Raw genomic sequence first — 25,819 nt, 5'->3', positions numbered from 1 at the left:
TTCCCCAATCTGATGCTCTGTACATACCTTCACCCTCTCAATCAGTATCCTCCCATATAATTTCCCAGGAATACTCTACAAACTTATACCTCTGTAATTTAAGCACTCATTCTTATCCCCTTTGCCTTTGTACAATGGCACTATGCAAGCATTCTGCCAGTCCTCAGGCACCTCTTCATGAGTCATACATACATCAAATAACCTTACCAACCAGTCAACAATACAGTCACCCTCTTTTGTAATAAATTCCACTGCAATACCATCCAAACCCGCTGCCTTGCCGGCTTTCATCTTCCGCAAATCTTTTGCTACCTCTTCTCTGTTTACCAAATCATTCTCCCTAACCCTCTCACTTTGCACACCATCTCAACCAAAGCACCCTATATCTGCCACTCTATCATCAAACACATTCAACAAACCTTCAAAATACGCACTCCATCTCTTTCTCACATCACCACTACTTGTTATCACCTCCCCATTTGCCCCCTTCACTGAAGTTACCATTTGTTCCCTTGTCTTATGCATTTTATTTACCTCCTTCCTGAACATCTTTTTATTCTCCCTAAAATTTAATGATACTCTCTCACCCCAACTCTCATTTGCCCTCTTTTTCACCTCTTGCACCTTTCTCTTTACCTCCTGCCTCTTTCTTATATACATCTCCCAGTCATTTGCATTGTTTCCATGCAAAAATCGTCCATTTGCCTCTCTCTTCTCTTTCACTAATAATCTTACTTCTTCATCCCACCACTCACTACCCTTTCTAATCAACCCACCTCCCACGCTTCTCATGCCACAAGCATCTTTTGCACAAGCCATCACTACTTCCCTAAATACATCCCATTCTTCCCCCACTCCCCGTACATCCTTTGTTCTCACCTTTTTCCATTCTGTACTCAGTCTCTCCTGGTACTTCCTCACACAAGTCTCCTTCCCAAGCTCACTTACTCTCACCACTCTCTTCACCCCAACATTGTCTCTTCTTTTCTGAAAACCTCTACAAATCTTCACCTTTGCCTCCACAAGATAATGATCAGACATCCCTACAGTTGCACCTCTCAGCACATTAACTTCCAAAAGTCTCTCTTTCACACGCCTATCAATTAACACGTAATCCAATAACACTCTCTGGCCATCTCTCCTATTTGCATACATATACTTATGTATATCTCTCTTTTTAAACCAGGTATTCCCAATCACCGGTCCTTTTTCAGCACATAAGTCTTCAAGCTCTTCACCATTTCCATTTACAACACTGAACACCCCATGTACACCAATTATTCCCTCAACTGCCACATTACTCACCTTTGCATTCAAATCACCCATCACTATAACCTAGTCTCGTGTATCAAAACTACTAACACACTCACTCAGCTGCTTCCAAAACACTTGCCTCTCATGATCTTTCTTCTCATGCCCAGGTGCATATGTACCAATAATCACCCATATCTCTCCTTCAACTTTCAGTTTTACCCGTATCAATCTAGAGTTTACTTTCTTGCACTCTATCATATACTCCCACCACTCCTGTTTCAGGAGTAGTGCTACTCCTTCTCTTGTTCTTGTCCTCTCACTCACCCCTGATTTTACTCCCAAGACATTCCCAAACCCCTCTTCCCCTTTACCCTTGAGCTTCGTTTCATTCAGAGCCAAAACATCCAGGTTCCTTTCCTCAAACATACTACCTATCTCTCCTTTTTTCCCATCTTGGTTACTCTTTTATTGCTCTGCCTCATGAAGCATAATAGGAGTCACCATGCTTACTTCCCATACACAGGCAATTGGGTGGTGACTCAGTGATGCCTCAAACTGTGACAGTGGCTGATGAACTCCATCCTCCACTCCTTCAGGTGCCATTCAGACATAAGCTTTGATTTTATCTGGCACAGGTTGGCTTGGTAAAGAAGTTGGAAATGCTTTTTTTTTTTAGATTACTACCTTGTTTTTAGGCACTACTCATCAGTTTTTGTACTGAACAGGGTGTACTGGTAAACTGAAAAAGAAGTAATTCATTATATTTATTTATTTTGCTTTGTCGCTGTCTCCCGCGTTTCCGAGGTAGCGCAAGGAAACAGACGAAAGAAATGGCCCAACCCAGCCACATACACATGTATATACATACACATCCACACACACAAAATATACATACCCATACATCTCAATGTACACATATATACACACACACAGACACATACACATATACACATGCACACAATTCACACTGTCTGCCTTTATTCATTCCCATCGCCACCTCGCCACACATGGAATAACATCCCCCTCCCCCCTCATGTGTGCGAGGTAGCGCTAGGAAAAGACAACAAAGGCCCCATTCGTTCACACTCAGTCTCTAACTGTCATGCAATAATGCCCGAAACCACAGCTCCCTTTCCACATCCAGGCCCCACACAACTTTCCATGGTTTACCCCAGACGCTTCACATGCCCTGCTTCAATCCATTGACAGCACTTCGACCCTGGTATACCACATCGATCCAATTCTTTCTATTCCTTGCCCGCCTTTCACCCTCCTGCATGTTCAGGCCCCGATCACTCAAAATCTTTTTCACTCCATCTTTCCACCTCCAGTTTGGTCTCCCACTACTCCTCGTTCCCTCCACCTCTGACACATATATCCTCTTGGTCAATCTTTCCTCACTCATTCTCTCCATGTGCCCAAACCATTTCAAAACACCCTCTTCTGCTCTGTCAACCACGCTCTTTTTATTTCCACACATCTCTCTTACTCTTACGTTACTTACTCAATCAAACCACCTCACACCACATATTGTCCTCAAACATCTCATTTCCAGCACATCCACCCTCCTGCACACAACTCTATCCATAGCCCACGCCTCGCAACCATACAACATTGTTGGAACCACTATTCCTTCAAACATAGCCATTTTTGCTTTCCGAGATAATGTTCTCGACTTCCAAACATTCTTCAAGGCTTCCAGGATTTTCGCCCCCTCCACCACCCTATGATTCACTTCCACTTCCATGGTTCCATCCGCTGCCAGATCCACTCCCAGATATCTAAAACACTTTACTTCCTCCAGTTTTTCTCCATTCAAACTTACCTCCCAATTGACTTGACCCTCAACCCTACTGTACCTAATAAACTTGCTCTTATTCACATTTACTCTTACCTTTCTTCTTTCACACACTTTACCAAACTCAGTCACCAGCTTCTGCAGTTTCTCACATGAATCAGCCACCAGCGCTGTATCATCAGCGAACAACAACTGACTCACTTCCCAAGCTCTCTCATCCCCAACAGACTGCATACTTGCCCCTCTTTCCAAAACTCTCGCATTCACCTCCCTAACAACCCCATCCATAAACAAATTAAACAACCATGGAGACATCACACACCCCTGCCGCAAACCTACATTCACTGAGAACCAATCACTTTCCTCTCTTCCTACACGTACACATGCCTTACATCCTCGATAAAAACTTTTCACTGCTTCTAACAACTTGCCTCCCACACCATATATTCTTAGTACCTTCCACAGAGCATCTCTATCAACTCTATCATATGCCTTCTCCAGATCCATAAATGCTACATACAAATCCATTTGCTTTTCAAAGTATTTCTCACATACATTTCTCAAAGCAAACACCTGATCCACACATCCTCTACCACTTCTGAAACCACACTGCTCTTCCCCAATCTGATGCTCTGTACATGCCTTCACCCTCTCAATCAATACCCTCACATATAATTTACCAGGAATACTCAACAAACTTATACTTCTGTAATTTGAGCACTCACTCTTATCCCCTTTGCCTTTGTACAATGGCACTATCCATGCATTCCGCCAATCCTCAGGCACCTCACCATGAATCATACATACATTAAGTAACCTTAACAACCAGTCAACAATACAGTCACCCCCTTTTTTAATAAATTCCACTGCAATACCATCCAAACCTGCTACCTTGCCGGCTTTCATCTTCCGCAAAGCTTTTACTACCTCTTCTCTGTTTACCAAATCATTTTCCCTAACCCTCTCACTTTGCACACCCTATATCTGCCACTCTATCAGCAAACACATTCAACAAACCTTCAAAATACTCACTCCATCTTCTCACATCACCACTACTTGTTATCACCTCCCCATTTGCCCCCTTCACTGAAGTTCCCATTTGCTCCCTTGTCTTACACACTTTATTTACCTTCTTCCAGAACATCTTTTTATTCTCCCTAAAATTAAATGATACTCTCTCACCGCAACTCTTATTTGCCCTCTTTTTCACCTCTCGCACCTTTCTCTTGACCTCCTGCCTCTTTCTTTTATACATCTCCCACTCATTTGCATTTTTTCCCTGTGAAAATCATCCAAATGCCTCTCTCTTCTCTTTCAGTAATAATCTTACTTCTTCATCCCACCACTCACTACCCTTTCTAATCAACCCACCTCCCACGCTTCTCATGCCACAAGCATCTTTTGCGCAAGCCATCACTGCTTCCCAAATACATCCCATTCCTCCCCCACTCTCCTTACCTCCTTTGTTCTCACCTTTTTCCATTCTGTACTCAGTCTCTCCTGGTACTTCCTCACACAAGTCTCCTTCCCAAGCTCACTTACTCTCACCACCCTCTTCACCCCAACAGTCTCTCTTCTTTTCTGAAAACCCATATAAATCTTCACCATCGCCTCCACAAGACAATGATCAGACATCCCTCCAGTTGCACCTCTCAGCACATTAACATCCAAAAGTCTCTCTTTCGCGCGCCTGTCAATTAACACGTAATCCAATAACGCTCTCTGGCCATCTCTCCTATTGCATACATATACTTATGTATATCTCTCTTTTTAAACCAGGTATTCCCAATCACCGGTCCTTTTTCAGCACATAAGTCTTCAAGCTCTTCACCATTTCCATTTACAACACTGAACACCCCATGTACACCAATTATTCCCTCAACTGCCACATTACTCACCTTTGCATTCAAATCACCCATCACTATAACCTAGTCTCGTGTATCAAAACTACTAACACACTCACTCAGCTGCTCCCAAAACACTTGCCTCTCATGATCTTTCTTCACATGCCCAGGTGCATATGTACCAATAATCACCCATATCTCTCCTTCAACTTTCAGTTTTACCCGTATCAATCTAGAGTTTACTTTCTTGCACTCTATCATATACTCCCACCACTCCTGTTTCAGGAGTAGTGCTACTCCTTCTCTTGTTCTTGTCCTCTCACTCACCCCTGATTTTACTCCCAAGACATTCCCAAACCCCTCTTCCCCTTTACCCTTGAGCTTCGTTTCATTCAGAGCCAAAACATCCAGGTTCCTTTCCTCAAACATACTACCTATCTCTCCTTTTTTCCCATCTTGGTTACTCTTTTATTGCTCTGCCCTCATGAAGCATAATAGGAGTCACCATGCTTACTTCCCATACACAGGCAATTGGGTGGTGACTCAGTGATGCCTCAAACTGTGACAGTGGCTGATGAACTCCATCCTCCACTCCTTCAGGTGCCATTCAGACATAAGCTTTGATTTTATCTGGCACAGGTTGGCTTGGTAAAGAAGTTGGAAATGCTTTTTTTTTTTAGATTACTACCTTGTTTTTAGGCACTACTCATCAGTTTTTGTACTGAACAGGGTGTACTGGTAAACTGAAAAAGAAGTAATTCATTATATTTATTTATTTTGCTTTGTCGCTGTCTCCCGCGTTTCCGAGGTAGCGCAAGGAAACAGACGAAAGAAATGGCCCAACCCAGCCACATACACATGTATATACATACACGTCCACACACACAAAATATACATACCCATACATCTCAATGTACACATATATACACACACACAGACACATACACATATACACATGCACACAATTCACACTGTCTGCCTTTATTCATTCCCATCGCCACCTCGCCACACATGGAATAACATCCCCCTCCCCCTTCATGTGTGCGAGGTAGCGCTAGGAAAAGACAACAAAGGCCCCATTCGTTCACACTCAGTCTCTAACTGTCATGCAATAATGCCCGAAACCACAGCTCCCTTTCCACATCCAGGCCCCACACAACTTTCCATGGTTTACCCCAGACGCTTCACATGCCCTGCTTCAATCCATTGACAGCACTTCGACCCTGGTATACCACATCGATCCAATTCTTTCTATTCCTTGCCCGCCTTTCACCCTCCTGCATGTTCAGGCCCCGATCACTCAAAATCTTTTTCACTCCATCTTTCCACCTCCAGTTTGGTCTCCCACTACTCCTCGTTCCCTCCACCTCTGACACATATATCCTCTTGGTCAATCTTTCCTCACTCATTCTCTCCATGTGCCCAAACCATTTCAAAACACCCTCTTCTGCTCTGTCAACCACGCTCTTTTTATTTCCACACATCTCTCTTACTCTTACGTTACTTACTCAATCAAACCACCTCACACCACATATTGTCCTCAAACATCTCATTTCCAGCACATCCACCCTCCTGCACACAACTCTATCCATAGCCCACGCCTCGCAACCATACAACATTGTTGGAACCACTATTCCTTCAAACATAGCCATTTTTGCTTTCCGAGATAATGTTCTCGACTTCCAAACATTCTTCAAGGCTTCCAGGATTTTCGCCCCCTCCACCACCCTATGATTCACTTCCACTTCCATGGTTCCATCCGCTGCCAGATCCACTCCCAGATATCTAAAACACTTTACTTCCTCCAGTTTTTCTCCATTCAAACTTACCTCCCAATTGACTTGACCCTCAACCCTACTGTACCTAATAAACTTGCTCTTATTCACATTTACTCTTACCTTTCTTCTTTCACACACTTTACCAAACTCAGTCACCAGCTTCTGCAGTTTCTCACATGAATCAGCCACCAGCGCTGTATCATCAGCGAACAACAACTGACTCACTTCCCAAGCTCTCTCATCCCCAACAGACTGCATACTTGCCCCTCTTTCCAAAACTCTCGCATTCACCTCCCTAACAACCCCATCCATAAACAAATTAAACAACCATGGAGACATCACACACCCCTGCCGCAAACCTACATTCACTGAGAACCAATCACTTTCCTCTCTTCCTACACGTACACATGCCTTACATCCTCGATAAAAACTTTTCACTGCTTCTAACAACTTGCCTCCCACTCCATATATTCTTAGTACCTTCCACAGAGCATCTCTATCAACTCTATCATATGCCTTCTCCAGATCCATAAATGCTACATACAAATCCATTTGCTTTTCAAAGTATTTCTCACATACATTTCTCAAAGCAAACACCTGATCCACACATCCTCTACCACTTCTGAAACCACACTGCTCTTCCCCAATCTGATGCTCTGTACATGCCTTCACCCTCTCAATCAATACCCTCACATATAATTTACCAGGAATACTCAACAAACTTATACCTCTGTAATTTGAGCACTCACTCTTATCCCCTTTGCCTTTGTACAATGGCACTATCCATGCATTCCGCCAATCCTCAGGCACCTCACCATGAATCATACATACATTAAATAACCTTATCAACCAGTCAACAATACAGTCACCCCCTTTTTAATAAATTCCTCTGCAATACCATCCAAACCTGCTACCTTGCCGGCTTTCATCTTCCGCAAAGCTTTTACTACCTCTTCTCTGTTTACCAAATCATTTTCCCTAACCCTCTCACTTTGCACACCCTATATCTGCCACTCTATCAGCAAACACATTCAACAAACCTTCAAAATACTCACTCCATCTTCTCACATCACCACTACTTGTTATCACCTCCCCATTTGCCCCCTTCACTGAAGTTCCCATTTGCTCCCTTGTCTTACACACTTTATTTACCTTCTTCCAGAACATCTTTTTATTCTCCCTAAAATTAAATGATACTCTCTCACCGCAACTCTTATTTGCCCTCTTTTTCACCTCTCGCACCTTTCTCTTGACCTCCTGCCTCTTTCTTTTATACATCTCCCACTCATTTGCATTTTTTCCCTGTGAAAATCATCCAAATGCCTCTCTCGTCTCTTTCAGTAATAATCTTACTTCTTCATCCCACCACTCACTACCCTTTCTAATCAACCCACCTCCCACTCTTTTCATGCCACAAGCATCTTTTGCGCAAGCCATCACTGCTTCCCAAATACATCCCATTCCTCCCCCACTCCCCTTACCTCCTTTGTTCTCACCTTTTTCCATTCTGTACTCAGTCTCTCCTGGTACTTCCTCACACAAGTCTCCTTCCCAAGCTCACTTACTCTCACCACCCTCTTCACCCCAACAGTCTCTCTTCTTTTCTGAAAACCCATATAAATCTTCACCATCGCCTCCACAAGACAATGATCAGACATCCCTCCAGTTGCACCTCTCAGCACATTAACATCCAAAAGTCTCTCTTTCGCGCGCCTGTCAATTAACACGTAATCCAATAACGCTCTCTGGCCATCTCTCCTACTTACGTATACTTATGTATATCTCGCTTTTTTTTTTTTTTTTTTTTTTTATACTTTGTCGCTGTCTCCCGCGTTTGCGAGGTAGCGCAAGGAAACAGACGAAAGAAATGGCCCCCCCCCCATACACATGTACATACACACGTCCACACACGCAAATATACATACCTACACAGCTTTCCATGGTTTACCCCAGACGCTTCACATGCCTTGATTCACTCCAGTGACAGCACGTCAACCCCTGTATACCACATCGCTCCAATTCACTCTATTCCTTGCCCTCCTTTCACCCTCCTGCATGTTCAGGCCCCGATCACACAAAATCTTTTTCACTCCATCTTTCCACCTCCAATTTGGTCTCCCTCTTCTCCTCGTTCCCTCCACCTCCGACACATATATCCTCTTGGTCAATCTTTCCTCACTCATTCTCTCCATGTGCCCAAACCATTTCAAAACACCCTCTTCTGCTCTCTCAACCACGCTCTTTTTATTTCCACACATCTCTCTTACCCTTACGTTACTTACTCGATCAAACCACCTCACACCACACATTGTCCTCAAACATCTCATTTCCAGCACATCCATCCTCCTGCGCATATCTCTATCCATAGCCCACGCCTCGCAACCATACAACATTGTTGGAACCACTATTCCTTCAAACATACCCATTTTTGCTTTCCGAGATAATGTTCTCGACTTCCACACATTTTTCAAGGCTCCCAAAATTTTCGCCCCCTCCCCCACCCTATGATCCACTTCCGCTTCCATGGTTCCATCCGCTGACAGATCCACTCCCAGATATCTAAAACACTTCACTTCCTCCAGTTTTTCTCCATTCAAACTCACCTCCCAATTGACTTGACCCTCAACCCTACTGTACCTAATAACCTTGCTCTTATTCACATTTACTCTTAACTTTCTTCTTCCACACACTTTACCAAACTCAGTCACCAGCTTCTGCAGTTTCTCACATGAATCAGCCACCAGCGCTGTATCATCAGCGAACAACAACTGACTCACTTCCCAAGCTCTCTCATCCCCAACAGACTTCATACTTGCCCCTCTTTCCAGGACTCTTGCATTTACCTCCCTAACAACCCCATCCATAAACAAATTAAACAACCATGGAGACATCACACACCCCTGCCGCAAACCTACATTCACTGAGAACCAATCACTTTCCTCTCTTCCTACACGTACACATGCCTTACATCCTCGATAAAAACTTTTCACTGCTTCTAACAACTTGCCTCCCACACCATATATTCTTAATACCTTCCGCAGAGCATCTCTATCAACTCTATCATATGCCTTCTCCAGATCCATAAATGCTACATACAAATCCATTTGCTTTTCTAAGTATTTCTCACATACATTCTTCAAAGCAAACACCTGATCCACACATCCTCTACCACTTCTGAAACCGCACTGCTCTTCCCCAGTCTGATGCTCTGTACATGCCTTCACCCTCTCAATCAATACCCTCCCATATAATTTACCAGGAATACTCAACAAACTTATACCTCTGTAATTTGAGCACTCACTCTTATCCCCTTTGCCTTTGTACAATGGCACTATGCACGCATTCCGCCAATCCTCAGGCACCTCACCATGAGTCATACATACATTAAATAACCTTACCAACCAGTCAACAATACAGTCACCCCCTTTTTTAATAAATTCCACTGCAATACCATCCAAACCTGCTGCCTTGCCGGCTTTCATCTTCCGCAAAGCTTTTACTACCTCTTCTCTGTTTACCAAATCTTGCTTTTTAAACCAGGTATTCCTAATCACCAGTCCTTTTTCAGCATATAAATCTACAAGCTCTTCATCATTTCCATTTACAACACTGAACACCCCATGTATACCAGGTATTCCCTCAACTGCCACATTACTCACCTTTGCATTCAAATCACCCATCACTATAACCCGGTCTCGTGCATCAAAACCACTAACACACTCATTCAGCTGCTCCCAAAACACTTGCCTCTCATGATCTTTCTTCTCATGCCTAGGTGCATATGCACCAAAAATCACCCATCTCCCTCCATCAACTTTCAGTTTTACCCATATTAATCTAGAATATACTTTCTTACATTCTATCACATACTCCCACAACTCCTGTTTCAGGAGTAGTGCTACTCCTTCCATTGTTCTTGTCCTCTCACTAACCCCTGACTTTACTCCCAAGACATTCCCAAACCACTCTTCCCCTTTACTCTTGAGCTTAGTTTCACTCAGAGCCAAAACATCCAGGTTCCCTTTCTCAAACATACTACCTATCTCTCCTATTTTCACATCTTGGTTACATCCACACACATTTAGACACCCCAATCTGAGTCTACAAGGAGGATGAGCACTCCCCGCATGACTCCTTCTTCTGTTTCCCATTTTAGAAAGTCAAAATACAAGGAGGGGAGGATTTCTGGCCCCCCACTCCCGTCCCCTCTAGCCGCCTTCTATGACACTTGAGGAATGCGTGGGAAGTATTCTTTCTCCCCTATCCCCAGGGATAATATATATATTTATATATATATGTGTGTGTCTAAATGTGTGTGGATGTAACCAAGATGTGAAAAAAGAAGAGATAGGTAGTATGTTTGAGGAAAGAAACCTGGATGTTTTGGCTCTGAGTGAAACAAAGCTCAAGGGTAAAGGGGAGGAGTGGTTTGGGAATGTCTTGGGAGTAAAGTCAGGGGTTAGTGAGAGGACAAGAGCAAGGGAAGGAGGAGTAGCAGTACTCCTGAAACAGGAGTTGTGGGAGTATGTGATAGAATGTAAGAAAGTAAATTCTCGATTAATGTGGGTAAAACTGAAAGTTGATGGAGAGAGATGGGTGATTATTGGTGCATATGCACCTGGGCATGAGAAGAAAGATCATGAGAGGCAAGTGTTTTGGGAGCAGCTGAATGAGTGTGTTAGTGGTTTTGATGCACGAGACCGGGTTATAGTGATGGGTGATTTGAATGCAAAGGTGAGTAATGTGGCAGTTGAGGGAATAATTGGTATACATGGGGTGTTCAGTGTTGTAAATGGAAATGGTGAAGAGCTTGTAGATTTATATGCTGAAAAGACTGGTGATTGGGAATACCTGGTTTAAAAAGCGAAATATACATAAGTATACGTATGTAAGTAGGAGAGATGGCCAGAGAGCGTTATTGGATTACGTGTTAATTGACAGGCGTGCGAAAGAGAGACTTTTGGATGTTAATGTGCTGAGAGGTGCAACTGTAGGGATGTCTGATCATTATCTTGTGGAGGCTAAGGTGAAGATTTATATGGGTTTTCAGAAAAGAAGAGTGAATGTTGGGGTGAAGAGGGTGGTGAGAGTAAGTGAGCTTGGGAAGGAGACTTGTGTGAGGAAGTACCAGGAGAGACTGAGTACAGAATGGAAAAAGGTGAGAACAATGGAAGTAAGGGGAGTGGGGGAGGAATGGGATGTATTTAGGAAATCAGCGATGGATTGCGCAAAAGATGCTTGTGGCATGAGAAGAGTGGGAGGTGGGTTGATTAGAAGGGGTAGTGAGTGGTGGGATGAAGAAGTAAGATTATTAGTGAAAGAGAAGAGAGAGGCATTTGGACGATTTTTGCATGGAAAAAATGCCATTGAGTGGGAGATGTATAAAAGAAAGAGACAGGAGGTCAAGAGAAAGCTGCAAGAGGTGAAAAAGAGGGCAAATGAGAGTTGGGGTGAGAGAGTATCATTAAATTTTAGGGAGAATAAAAAGATGTTCAGGAAGAAGGTAAATAAAGTGCGCAAGAGAAGGGAGCAAATGGGAACTTCAGTGAAGGGGGCAAATGGGAAGGTGATAACAAGTAGTGATGATGTGAGAAGGAGATGGAGTGAGTATTTTGAAGGTTTGTTGAATGTGTTTGATGATAGAGTGGCAGATATAGGGTGTTTTGGTCGAGGTGGTGTGCAAAGTGAGAGGGTTAGGGGAAATGATTTGGTAAACAGAGAAGAGGTAGCAAAAGATTTGCGGAAGATGAAAGCCGGCAAGGCAACAGGTTTGGATGGTATTGCAGTAGAATTTATTAAAAAAGGGGGTGACTGTATTATTGACTGGTTGGTAAGGTTATTTAATGTATGTATGACTCATGGTGAGGTGCCTGAGGATTGGCGGAATGCGTGCATAGTGCCATTGTACAAAGGCAAAGGGGATAAGAGTGAGTGCTCAAATTTCAGAGGTATAAGTTTGTTGAGTATTCCTGGTAAATTATATGGGAGGATATTGATTGAGAGGGTGAAGGCATGTACAGAGCATCAGATTGGGGAAGAGCAGTGTGGTTTCAGAAGTGGTAGAGGATGTGTGGATCAGGTGTTTGCTTTGAAGAATGTATGTGAGAAATACTTAGAAAAGCAAATGGATTTGTATGTAGCATTTATGGATCTGGAGAAGGCATATGATAGAGTTGATAGAGATGCTCTGTGGAAGGTATTAAGAATATATGGTGTGGGAGGCAAGTTGTTAGAAGCAGTGAAAAGTTTTTATCGAGGATGTAAGGCATGTGTAGGAGAAGGAAGAGAGGAAAGTGATTGGTTCTCAGTGAATGTAGGTTTGCAGCAGGGGTGTGTGATGTCTCCATGGTTGTTTAATTTGTTTATGGATGGGGTTGTTAGGGAGGTGAATGCAAGAGTTTTGGAAAGGGGCAAGTATGAAGTCTGTTGTGGATGAGAGAGCTTGGGAAGTGAGTCAGTTGTTGTTCGCTGATGATACAGCACTGGTGGCTGATTCATGTGAGAAACTGCAGAAGCTGGTGACTGAGTTTGGTAAAGTGTGTGAAAGAAGAAAGTTAAGAGTAAATGTGAATAAGAGCAAGGTTATTAGGTACAGTAGGGTTGAGGGTCAAGTCAATTGGGAGGTAAGTTTGAATGGAGAAAAACTGGAGGAAGTAAAGTGTTTTAGATATCTGGGAGTGGATCTGGCAGCGGATGGAACCATGGAAGCGGAAGTGAATCATAGGGTGGGGAAGGGGGCGAAAATCCTGGGAGCCTTGAAGAATGTGTGGAAGTCGAGAACATTATCTCGGAAAGCAAAAATGGGTATGTTTGAAGGAATAGTGGTTCCAACAATGTTGTATGGTTGCGAGGCGTGGGCTATGGATAGAGTTGTGCGCAGGAGGGTGGATGTGCTGGAAATGAGATGTTTGAGGACAATGTGTGGTGTGAGGTGGTTTGATCGAGTAAGTAATGTAAGGGTAAGAGAGATGTGTGGAAATAAAAAGAGCGTGGTTGAGAGAGCAGAAGAGGGTGTTTTGAAATGGTTTGGGCACATGGAGAGAATGAGTGAGGAAAGATTGACCAAGAGGATATATGTGTCGGAGGTGGAGGGAATGAGGAAAAGTGGGAGACCAAATTGGAGGTTGAAAGATGGAGTGAAAAATATTTTGTGTGATCGGGGCCTGAACATGCAGGAGGGTGAAAGGCGGGCAAGGAATAAAGTGAATTGGATCGATGTGGTATACTGGGGTTGACGTGCTGTCAGTGGATTGAATCAGGGCATGTGAAGCGTCTGGGGTAAACCATGAAAAGTTGTGTGGGGCCTGGATGTGGAAAGGGAGCTGTGGTTTCGGGCATTATTGCGTGACAGCTGGAGACAGAGTGTGAACGAATGGGGCCTTTGTTGTCCTTTCCTAGTGCTACCTCGCACACAGGAAGGGGGAGGGGGATGGTATTCCATGTGTGGCGAGGTGGCGATGGGAATGAATAGGGGCAGACAGTGTGAGTTGTGTGCATGGGTATATATGTATGTGTCTGTGTGTGTATATACATGTGTACATTGAGATGTATAGGTATGCATACTTGCTTGTGTGGGCGTGTGTGTGTGTACATTGTGTATTGGGGTGGGTTGTGCCATTTCTTTCGTCTGTTTCCTTGCGCTACCTCGCAAACGCGGGAGACAGCGGCAAAAAAAAAAAAAAAAAAAGTTTGTTGAGTATTCCTGGTAAATTATATGGGAGGGTATTGATTGACAGGGTGAAGGCATTTACAGAGCATGAGATTGGGGAAGAACAGTGTGGTTTCAGAAGTGGTAGAGGATGTGTGGATCAGGTGTTTGCTTTGAAGAATGTATGTGAGAAATACTTAGAAAAGCAAATGGATTTGTTTGTAGCATTTACGGATCTGGAGAAGGCATATGATAGAGTTGATAGAGATGCTCTGTGGAAGGTATTAAGAATATATGGTGTGGGAGGCAAGTTGTTAGAAGCAGTGAAAAGTTTTTATCGAGGATGTAAGGCATGTGTACGTGTAGGAAGAGAGGAAAGTGATTGGTTCTCAGTGAATGTAGGTTTGCGGCAGGGGTGTGTGATGTCTCCATGGTTGTTTAATTTGTTTATGGATGGGGTTGTTAGGGAGGTGAATGCAAGAGTTTTGGAAAGAGGGGCAAGTATGAAGTCTGTTGTGGATGAGAGAGTTTGGGAAGTGAGTCAGTTGTTGTTCGCTGCTGATACAGCGCTGGTGGCTGATTCATGTGAGAAACTGCAGAAGCTGGTGACTGAGTTTGGTAAAGTGTGTGAAAGAAGAAAGTTAAGAGTAAATGTGAATAAGAGCAAGGTTATTAGGTACAGTAGGGTTGAGGGTCAAGTCAATTGGGAGGTAAGTTTGAATGGAGAAAAACTGGAGGAAGTAAAGTGTTTTAGATATCTGGGAGTGGATCTGGCAGCGGATGGAACCATGGAAGCGGAAGTGGATCATAGGGTGGGGGAGGGGGCGAAAATTCTGGGAGCCGTGAAGAATGTGTGGAAGTCGAGAACATTATCTCGGAAAGCAGAAATGGGTATGTTTGAAGGAATAGTGGTTCCAACAATGTTGTATGGTTGCGAGGCGTGGGCTATGGATAGAGTTGTGCGCAGGAGGATGGATATGCTGGAAATGAGATGTTTGAGGACAATGTGTGGTGTGAGGTGGTTTGATCGAGTAAGTAACGTAAGGGTAAGAGTGATGTATGGAAATAAAAAGAGCATGGTTGAGAGAGCAGAAGAGGGTGTTTTGAAATGGTTTGGGCACATGGAGAGAATGAGTGAGGAAAGATTGACCAAGAGGATATATGTGTTGGAGGTGGAGGGAACGAGGACAAGTTGGTGACCAAATTGGAGGTGGAAAGATGGAGTTTGAAAGAAAAGAAATATATATATATATACACAGTCATATACATTAATTCATGTGTACCATAAAAATATTCTTCTTTTCTTTCTTCTTTTAAACTGTTCGCCATTTCCCGCGTTAGCGAGGTAGCGTTAGGAACAGAGGACTGGGCCTTTTTTTGAATATCCTCACCTAGCCCCCTCTGTTCCTTCTTTTGGAAAATTTAAAAAAAAAACGAGAGGGGAGGATTTCCAGCCCCCCGCTCCCTCCCCTTTTAGTCGCCTTCTACGACACGCAGGGAATACGTGGGAAGTATTCTTAATCCCCTATCCCAGGGATAAAAATATTCTTAGATTACTGAAAATAAGGAAAATACTTTCATTAAATTAAAATTTACATATGATGTAAATGCCTTATTTCACCAAATGTTAAGCATCAAAAAAACTAAGACAACCAGGACAGACTGATAATTGATTCATAAGATAAAGATAATTCATAAGATAAAGAATTTTATTGCCAAAATCATGAAAAAGAATCTCGGTTTTAAAAGTAAACATTTTTGAAATTACTCATGAAATACCTTTTAGGATGATATGCAGTACCTTCAGTCCCATGCGTTTTCTTTTTTAACCCTTTCAGACCTTAACCCCACAGTTTAGGAAGATTTTGTAATAGCTTCATTCAAATAGAAAATAAAAGTATGTTTTACCGTTATAATTTTTATTGCTCATGCATAGATTTTTTGTATATTGTTCATACATGAATTTCATATCTGGCTTTAGGTTAGATGGCATTGGAGATGGTAGCACATCTAGTAGTGAGAGTGGAGCAGTACCAGGACCATACCCTGGGGCAGCGAAGAAAACGGAGCCGGGTGAGTATTTATAGGAATCTAAGAGAAACTACCATTTAAAGATTCAGTGTTATGGTGAGTGATTATTACGGTTATTTATTCTGAATGATAAATTTGTAGTTAGTATTGAAGTTTATAATTGAAGTTCAGAAGTTTGCCAATAATTCAGTATGATCAGTTAGACCTGTAATTAGTTAGTATTCACATGTTTTGGGCAGATCAATTGGTACTAAAGAAAACAGTTTTTCTTCAAGGAAAGGCAAGTGTTACAAATATTTATCTGGTAAATCATAGTGCTAGACAACATATGATAAATAGAAATTAGTTCCTTTGCTTTTAGGTTTTTTGACCAAATTTATCTTTTCATAATGCACATGGATATATGGAAGTTATAATGTGAGGGAAGAACTTGGAAGTCTAGTTTAGTATGAATAGTGTTTATCAAGAAAGCATAAACATTTAGCTGTTTTCTTAATGGTTTCATTAAACATCCACAAACCTGGTTTACCAGTCAAAAGACATAATTAGCTTTAGTATTGGGATGTTTCAAATGATTGTGCATTTGACAGGGAAATAAGTAGCTTCACACTGTTTTACTTTATAGAATGAATAATGTTTAAGGAAGTGTTTATGCCTGGAACAAATTATGGTTGCACAACCTAACTTGTTCTATTAGTGATGCATAGATGAAACTAGAGATCAAATATAAGTTATATGTTGATTCAGCATTGTGATGCAAGGGACAATAACCCTGAATGGAATCCCCATCTGCATGTTTAGGTCATCTCTTGTGAAGATTATTAGGTCTGCCTGCATTTATTTATATGACTTCATTATGTAAGGTTCCCTCTTTTTCAAAATTATTCTTTGTAAGGTAAGGAATATTGAAAACATATTATGTTGAACTTGTAGTGACCCACTTTATGCAAAAAAGGAAGGTAAATGTGTTCAACCAGTGGCATTTTATATAATTTCTTTGATTACAGTAAAACCTTGCAAGTTCATAACTGAAAATTAAATCATCCAAAAATACGATATGATAGCTTGTGATTTATTTTTCAGTAAAATAGAGTATATGGATGTATTATTTTATCTCCATACCCTGAAGATTAAGCTCAGGGATTAAAACAAAAAGTAACTAGAGGTTGTTGAATAGATCCAATTATGTGCACAAGTTTTGAGGTTCCAGAGATAAGATTACTAAGAAAACAAAAGTTCAGGCCACCTGGTATTATTCTTTCAGTTTTGAATTGAAGAAAAATCCCATAGAAGGGGCCCTAGTCCTGCATAAGCTTCCCAGATTTTCTCTCTCCATTTCTATTTTCTGTTCCTGAAAACTAGCAGGTTATATCAAAACACAGACCAGTAATCCAAATGTTATTTCTAAAGGACTGGAAATTATGTTACATAGAATCTTTTAACAGTACTTAGAAATACTTCAAGCTGAATTAATCTTAGACACGAAGCATATGTGCTGCAGTTGTTTAACTCTCTCAGGTTTCATGTTTCCATGTTTCACAGTTTCAGCTCTGTCCCAACTGATATTGGCATATATTTCTGTATTGCTCTCTTTCCTTCGAATTTTTGGCAAAATTTGACATCATGCACCTGTTAGTGAACTAACCATTTGACTATCCTTTCCTAATCTGAATATCTTCTTTTCTCTCTGACTTTGGGACACGTGCAGTGATAGTTATGTCATCACTCACTATTTTTTTTTTTTTCTCATCAGAGCTTTTTTGATAGACACGACTATTTACGGTTACAAGTCTTTGTAGTAATTTCTTTTGTGTGCTTAACCAGTGAGGCCTCTACCCATCTCTTTCTAGACTTTTCTCATGGTACTTTTCTCATTTCTAATCATTCCTCCATCACATAACATGGAAGTCACAATGTTATGTTTGTTGACAAAAAAAACTAGTTAGATCCTCTGGCAATAAGAGCATTTTGAATTAACCAGATACCACAACCTCATGAAATCAACACACTTCTGAACCTCTTTATTCATTTCTGTCCTTGATATTGCTTACCTTACAAATGCATCTTTGTCATCACTTGGAATAGAGTTTACACATTTATGGAAGTGCTCCCCAACCCATTTTAATCCTTCCCATCAAAATTCACTTAAAGATTACATGTCTGATCAGTCACTCGGTTTGTATTTTCTCTTCGGTGTTCATTGTTTATTACCATTTCTTATTTTGCTTTTATACCATTACCTTCATGCTCACTGCTATAATTACATAACCCTAGATGCATTGCTAAGTGCCCAGTTTATGTAATTAGCACACTTCCAAAATCCCATATACTTGAGTGATTATTGGTGCATATGTACCTGATCATGAGAAGAAAGATCATGAGAGGCAAGTGTTTTGGGAGCAGCTGAGTGAGTGTGTCAGCAGCTTTGATGCACAAGACCAGGATTTAATGATGGGTGATTAAATGCAAAGGTGTAATTGAGGGTATAATTGGTGTACATGGGGTATTCATTGTTGTGAATGGAAATGGTGAAGAGCTTGTGGATTTGTGCGCTGAAGAAAAGGGTGATTGGGAATACCTGGTGTAAAAAGAGAGATACACTTAAGTATACATATGTGAGTAGGAAAGATGGTCAAAGAGCAGTGTGGAATTGTGTTGATTAATAGGGGTGTAAAAGAGAGACTTTTGGGATGTTAATGTGCTGAGAGGGGCAGCTGGAAGGATGTCTGATCACTGTCTTGTGGAGGTAAAGGTGAAGATTTGTAGAGGTTTTCAAAAGATAAGAGAGAATGTTGGGGAGAAGAGAGTCATGAGAGTAAGTGAGCTTAGAAAGGAGACATGTGTAAGGAATTACCAGGAGAGATTGAGTGTAGAATGGCAAAAGGTGAGAACAAATGATGTGAGGGGAATGGGTGAAGAATGGGATGTATTTAGGGAAGCAGTGATGGATTGTGCAAAGGAGGCATGTAGCATGAGAAAGGTGGGAGATGGGCAGATTAGAAAGGGTAGTAAGTGATGGGATGAATTAAAGTTGATAGTGAAAGAAAAGAGAGGCATTTGGATGATACTTGCAAATGACTGGGAAATATATAAAAGAAAGCTGCAGGAGGTCAAGAGAGAGGTGCAAGGGTTGAAAAAGAGGGTAAATGAGAGTTGGGTTGAGAGAGTATCATTAAACTTTAGGGAGAATATAAAAATGTTTTGGAAGGAGGTAAATAATGTTGTTTAATTTGTTTATGGATGGGGTTGTTAGGGAGGTAAATGCAAGAGTCCTGGAAAGAGGGGCAAGTATGAAGTCTGTTGGGGATGAGAGAGCTTGGGAAGTGAGTCAGTTGTTGTTCGCTGATGATACAGCGCTGGTGGCTGATTCATGTGAGAAACTGCAGAAGCTGGTGACTGAGTTTGGTAAAGTGTGTGGAAGAAGAAAGTTAAGAGTAAATGTGAATAAGAGCAAGGTTATTAGGTACAGTAGGGTTGAGGGTCAAGTCAATTGGGAGGTGAGTTTGAATGGAGAAAAACTGGAGGAAGTGAAGTGTTTTAGATATCTGGGAGTGGATCTGGCAGCGGATGGAACCATGGAAGCGGAAGTGGATCATAGGGTGGGGGAGGGGGCGAAAATTTTGGGAGCCTTGAAAAATGTGTGGAAGTCGAGAACATTATCTCGGAAAGCAAAAATGGGTATGTTTGAGGGAATGGTGGTTCCAACAATGTTGTATGGTTGCGAGGCGTGGGCTATGGATAGAGTTGTGCGCAGGAGGATGGATGTGCTGGAAATGAGATGTTTGAGGACAATGTGTGGTGTGAGGTGGTTTGATCGAGTAAGTAACGTAAGGGTAAGAGAGATGTGTGGAAATAAAAAGAGCGTGGTTGAGAGAGCAGAAGAGGGTGTTTTGAAATGGTTTGGGCACATGGAGAGAATGAGTGAGGAAAGATTGACCAAGAGGATATATGTGTCGGAGGTGGAGGGAACGAGGAGAAGAGGGAGACCAAATTGGAGGTGGAAAGATGGAGTGAAAAAGATTTTGTGTGATCGGGGCCTGAACATGCAGGAGGGTGAAAGGAGGGCAAGGAATAGAGTGAATTGGAGCGATGTGGTATACAGGGGTTGACGTGCTGTCAGTGGATTGAATCAAGGCATGTGAAGCGTCTGGGGTAAACCATGGAAAGCTGTGTAGGTATGTATATTTGCGTGTGTGGACGTGTGTATGTACATGTGTATGGGGGGGGGGCCATTTCTTTTGTCTGTTTCCTTGCGCTACCTCGCAAACGCGGGAGACAGCGACAAAGTATAAAAAAAAAAAAAAAAAAAAAAAAAAAAGACGAGAACAAATGGGAATATCGATGAAGGGGGCAAGTGGGGAAGTAATAACAGATAGTGATGAAGTGAGGAGATGGAGTGAGTATTTTGAAGGTTTGTTGAATGTGTTTGATGATAGAGTGCCAGATAAAGGGTGTTTTTGTTGGGTTGGTGTGCAAAGTGAAAAGATGAGGGAAATTAGTTTGGTTAAGAGAGGAGAAGCAGTAAAAGCGTTGCGGAAGATGAAATCTCACAAGGCAGTGGGTTTGGATGGTATTGCAGTAGAATTTATTAAAAAAGGGGGTGACTGTATTGTTGATTGGTTGGTTAGGATATTCATTGTATGTGTGGATCATGGTGAAGTGCTTGAAGATTGGCGAAATGTATGCATAGTGCCATTTACAGAGGCAAAGGGGATAAAGGTGAGTGTTCAAACTACAGAGGCATAAGTTTGTTGGGTATTCCTGGGAAATTGAATGTGTGGCTATTGATTGAGAAGGTGAAGGCATGTACAGAGCATCAGATTAGGGAAGAGCAGTGTGGCTTCAGAAGTGGTAGAGGATGTGTGGATCAGGTGTTTCCTTTGAAGGACGTATGTGAGAAATACTTAGAAAAACAGACGGATTTGTATGTAGCATTTATGGATCTGGTGAAGGCATATGATAGGACTGATAGAAAATTTTTGTGGAAGGTCTTAAGAGTATATGGTGTGGGAGGTAAGTTGCTGGAAGCAGTGAAAAGTTTTTACCAAGGATGTAAGGCATGTGTACAAGTAGGAAGAGAGGAGAGTGATTGGTTCCTAGTGAATGTTGGTCTGTGACATGGGTGTGTTATGTCCCCATGGTTGTTTGATTTGTTTGTGGATTGGTTAAGGAGGTAAATGCAAGAGTTTTGGAGAGAGGGATGAGTATGCAGTCTGTTGAGGATGAGAGTGCTGATGATACAACTCTGGTGACTGATTTGAGTGAGAAACTGCAGAAGTTGGTGACTGAGTTTGGAAAAGTGTGTGAAAGGAGAAAGTTAAGAGTAGATGTGAATAAGAGCAAAGTTATTAGGTTCAGTAGGGTTGAGGGACAAGTTAATTGGGATGTAAGCTTGAATGGAGAAAAATTGGAGAAAGTGAAGTGTTTTAGATGTCTGGGAGTGGACTTAACAGTGAATGGAACCATGGAAGCAGAAGTGAGTCACAGGTTGGGGGAGCAATGAAGAATGTGTGGAAAGAGAAAACGTTATCTTGGAAAGCAAAAATGGGTATGTTTGAAGGAATAGTAGTTCCAAAAATGTTATATGGTTGCAAGGCATGGGCTATAGATAGGGTTGTATGGAGGAGGATGGATATGTTGGAAATGAATTATTTGAGGACAGTATGTAGTGTGAGGTGGTTTGATTGAGTAAGTAATGTAAGGGTAAGAGAGATGTGTAGAAATAAAAAGAGTGTGGTTGAGAGAGCACAAGAGGGTGTGTTAAAATGGTTTGGACATATGGAGAGAATGAGTGAGGAAAGATTGACAAAGAGGATATATTTGTCGGAAATGGAGTGAACAAGGAGAAGCAGGAGACCAAATTGGAGGTGGAAGGATGGAGTGAAAAAGATTTTGAGCAATTGGGGATTTGGAAGCAGCTGATTGAGTGTGTCAGTAGCTTTGATGCACAAGACCTGTGTGATTTTAAATGCGATGAATAAAGTGCCAGTTGAGGGTATAATTGGTGTACATGGGTGTTCATTGTTGTAAATGGAAATGGTGAAGGGCAAATTAAAGTTAGGGTGAGAGATTATCAAGAGAACAAATGGGAATATCGGTGAAGGAGGCAAGTGGGAAAGTAATAACAGGTAATGATGAAGTGAGAATTAGATGGCGTATTTTGAAGGTTTGTGGAATGTATTTGATGACTGAGTGGCAGATATAGAGTGCTTTGGTCGGGGCTGTGTGCAAAATGAGAGGATCAGGGAGAATAGTTTGTTTAAGAGAGAAGAGGCAATGAAAGCTTTGTGGAAGATGAAATTTGGCAAGGCAGTGGGTTTGGATGGTATTGCCATGGAATTCATTAATAAAAGGGGTGACTTGACTGTGTTGTTAATTGGTTGGTAAGGATATTCAGTGTGTGTGTGGACCATGGTGAAGTGCCTGAGGATTGGCAGAATGCATGCCATTGTACAAAGACAAAGGGATAAATGTGAGTGTTCAAACTACAGATGCATAAATTTGTTGAGTATTCCTGGAAAATTTTATAAGAGGGTATTGATTAAGAGGATGCATGTACAGAACATCAGAGTGGGGAAGAGCAGTGTGGTTTCAGAAGTGGTGGAGGATGTGTGGATCAGGTGTTTGCTCTGAAGTATTTATGTGAGAAATACTGAAAGAAACAGATGGATTTGTATGTAGCATTTATGAATCTGGAGAAAGCACATGATAGGGTTGATAGACATGCTTTGCAGAAGGTTTTAAGAGCTTATGGGGTTTGAGGTAAGTTGCTAGAAGCAAAGGCATGTGTACGAGTAGGAAAAGAGGAGAGTGATTGGTTCCCAGTGAATGTTGGTCCGCGGTATGGGTGTGTGATGCCCACATGGTTGTTTAATATATGGGGTGGTTAAGAAGATAAATGCAAGAGTTTTGAAGATTTTTTAATTTATTTTATATTATTTTTATTTTGCTTTGTCGCTTTCTCCCGCGTTTGCGAGGTAGCGCAAGGAAACAGATGAAAGAAATGGCCCAACCCACCCCCATACACATGTATATACACACATGTCCACACACGCAAATATACATACCTATACATCTCAATGTACACATATGTATACACACACAGACACATACATCTATACCCATGCACACAATTCACACTGTCTGCCTTTATTCATTCCCATCGCCACCTCACCGCACATGGAATACCATCCCCCTCCCCCCTCATGTGTGCGGGGTAGCGCTAGGAAAAGACAACAAAGGCCTCATTCGTTCACACTCAGTCTCTAGCTGTCATGCAATAATGCCCGAAACCACAGCTCCCTTTCCACATCCAGGCCCCACACAGCTTTCCATGGTTTACCCCAGACGCTTCACATGCCCTGATTCAATCCACTGACAGCACGTCAACCCCGGTATACCACATCGATCCAATTCACTCTATTCCTTGCCCGCCTTTCACCCTCCTGCATGTTCAGGCCCGGATCACTCAAAATCTTTTTCACTCCATCTTTCCACCTCCAGTTTGGTCTCCCACTTCTCCTCGTTCCCTCCACCTCCGACACATATATCCTCTTGGTCAATCTTTCCTCACTCATTCTCTCCATGTGCCCAAACCATTTCAAAACACCCTCTTCTGCTCTCTCAACCACGCTCTTTTTATTTCCACACATCTCTCTTACCCTTACATTACTTACTCGATCAAACCACCTCACACCACACATTGTCCTCAAACATCTCATTTCCAGCACATCCACCCTCCTGCGCACAACTCTATCCATAGCCCATGCCTCGCAACCATACAACATTGTTGGAACCACTATTCCTTCAAACATACCCATTTTTGCTTTCCGAGATAATGTTCTCGACTTCCACACATTCTTCAAGGCTCCCAGGATTTTTGCCCCCTCCACCACCCTATGATTCACTTCCGCTTCCATGGTTCCATCCGCTGCCAGATCCACTCCCAGATATCATAACACTTTACTTCCTCCAGTTTTTCTTTTATGGGGTGGTTAAGAAGATAAATTCAAGAGTTTTGAAGTGAGGAAACAAGTATGCAGTCTGTTGTGGATGAGAGGGCTTGGGAAGTGAGTCAGTTGTTGTTCGCCGATGATACAGCTTTGGTGGCTGATTCAATTGAGAAACTGCAGAAGTTGGAGACTGAGTTTGGAAAAGTATGTGGAAGGAGGAAGTTTAGGGTAAATGTGAATAAGAGCAAGATTATTAGGCTCAGTAGGGTTGAGGGACATGTTAATTGGGATGTAAGTTTGATTGGAGAAAAATTCGAGGAAGTGAAGTGCTTTGTTGAGCATTCTTAGGAAATTATGTTGGAGGGTATTGAATGAGAGGGTGAAAGCATGTCCAGAGCATCAGATTGAGGAAGAGCAGTGTGGTTTCAGAAGTGGTAGAGGAATTGTGGATCAGGTGTTTGCTTTCAAGAATGTGTTAGAAATACTTAGAATTACAGATGGATTTGTATGTAGCACTTATGGAGCTGGAGGAGGTATATGATAGGGTTGGTAGAGATGCTTTGTTGAAGGTTTTAAGAGTATATGGCACGGGAGGTAAGTTGCTAGAAGCAGTGAAAGTTTTTACCAAGGATGTAAGGCATGTGTGCGAGTAGGAAGAGATGAGTGATTGGTTCCCAGTGAATGTCGGTCTGCGGTAGGGGTGTGTGATGTCTCCATGGTTGTTTAATTTGTTTATGGATAGGGTTGATAGGGAGGTAAATGCAAGAGTTCTGGAGAGAGATACGAGTATGCAGTCTGTTGGGGATTAAAGGGCCTGGGGATTGAGTCAGTTGTTGTTCATTGATGATACAGCTCTAGTGGCTGATTCAAGTGAGAAACTGCAGAAGTGGGTGACTGAATTTGGAGAAATGTGCAAAAGGAGAAGGTTGAGAGTAGATGTGAATAAGAGCAAAGTTTGTAGGTTCAGTAGGGTTGAGGGACAGGTTAGGTTAAGTGGGATGCAAGTTTAAATGGAGAAAAATCAGAGGAAGTGAAGTGTTTTAGATATCTGGGCGTGGACTTGGCAGCGAATGGAACCATAGAAGTGGAAGTGAGTCATGGTGGGGGAGGGGGCTAAGGTTCTAGGAGCACTGAAGAATGTGTGGAAGGAGAGAATATTATCTCAGAGAGCAAAAATGGGTATGTTTGAAGGAATAGTAGTTCCAACAATGTTATATGGTTGTGAGGCATGGGTTATAGATAGGGTTGTATGGAGGAGGGTGGATATGTTGGAAATGAAATGAGTGAGGACAATAAGTGGTGTGAGGTGGTTTGATCAAGTAAGTAATGAAAGGGTAAGAGAGATGTTTAGAAATAAAAAGAGTGGGGTTGAGAGAGCAGAAGAGGGTCTGTTGAAATGGTTTGGACATATGGAGAGAATGATTGCGAAAAGATTGACAAAGATGATATATGTGTCAGAGGTTGAGGTAACAGGGAGAAGTAGGAGACCAAATTGGAGGTGGAATGATGGAGTA

The 25,819-nt window shown here is 42.1% G+C and overlaps 1 protein-coding gene across 3 annotated transcripts in view; it reads left to right on the top strand.

The window, feature by feature from the left end:
* The window catches only part of LOC139751799 (WD repeat domain phosphoinositide-interacting protein 2-like), a 136,514-nt gene that overhangs the window by 97,158 nt on the left and 13,537 nt on the right, over positions 1-25,819 (top strand). For all 3 annotated transcript variants that reach the window (XM_071667349.1, XM_071667348.1, XM_071667347.1), the window contains one exon: positions 16,304-16,395. In XM_071667349.1, coding sequence (XP_071523450.1) covers positions 16,304-16,395 — 92 coding nt within the window. The remainder of the gene's footprint in view (positions 1-16,303; positions 16,396-25,819) is intronic.

The sequence above is a fragment of the Panulirus ornatus genome, chromosome 12, assembly GCF_036320965.1.
Source record: "Panulirus ornatus isolate Po-2019 chromosome 12, ASM3632096v1, whole genome shotgun sequence".
Lineage (NCBI taxonomy): Eukaryota > Metazoa > Arthropoda > Malacostraca > Decapoda > Palinuridae > Panulirus > Panulirus ornatus.
The sequence above is the reverse complement of the archived record's forward strand: the minus strand, read 5'-3'. Positions and strand labels throughout refer to the sequence as shown.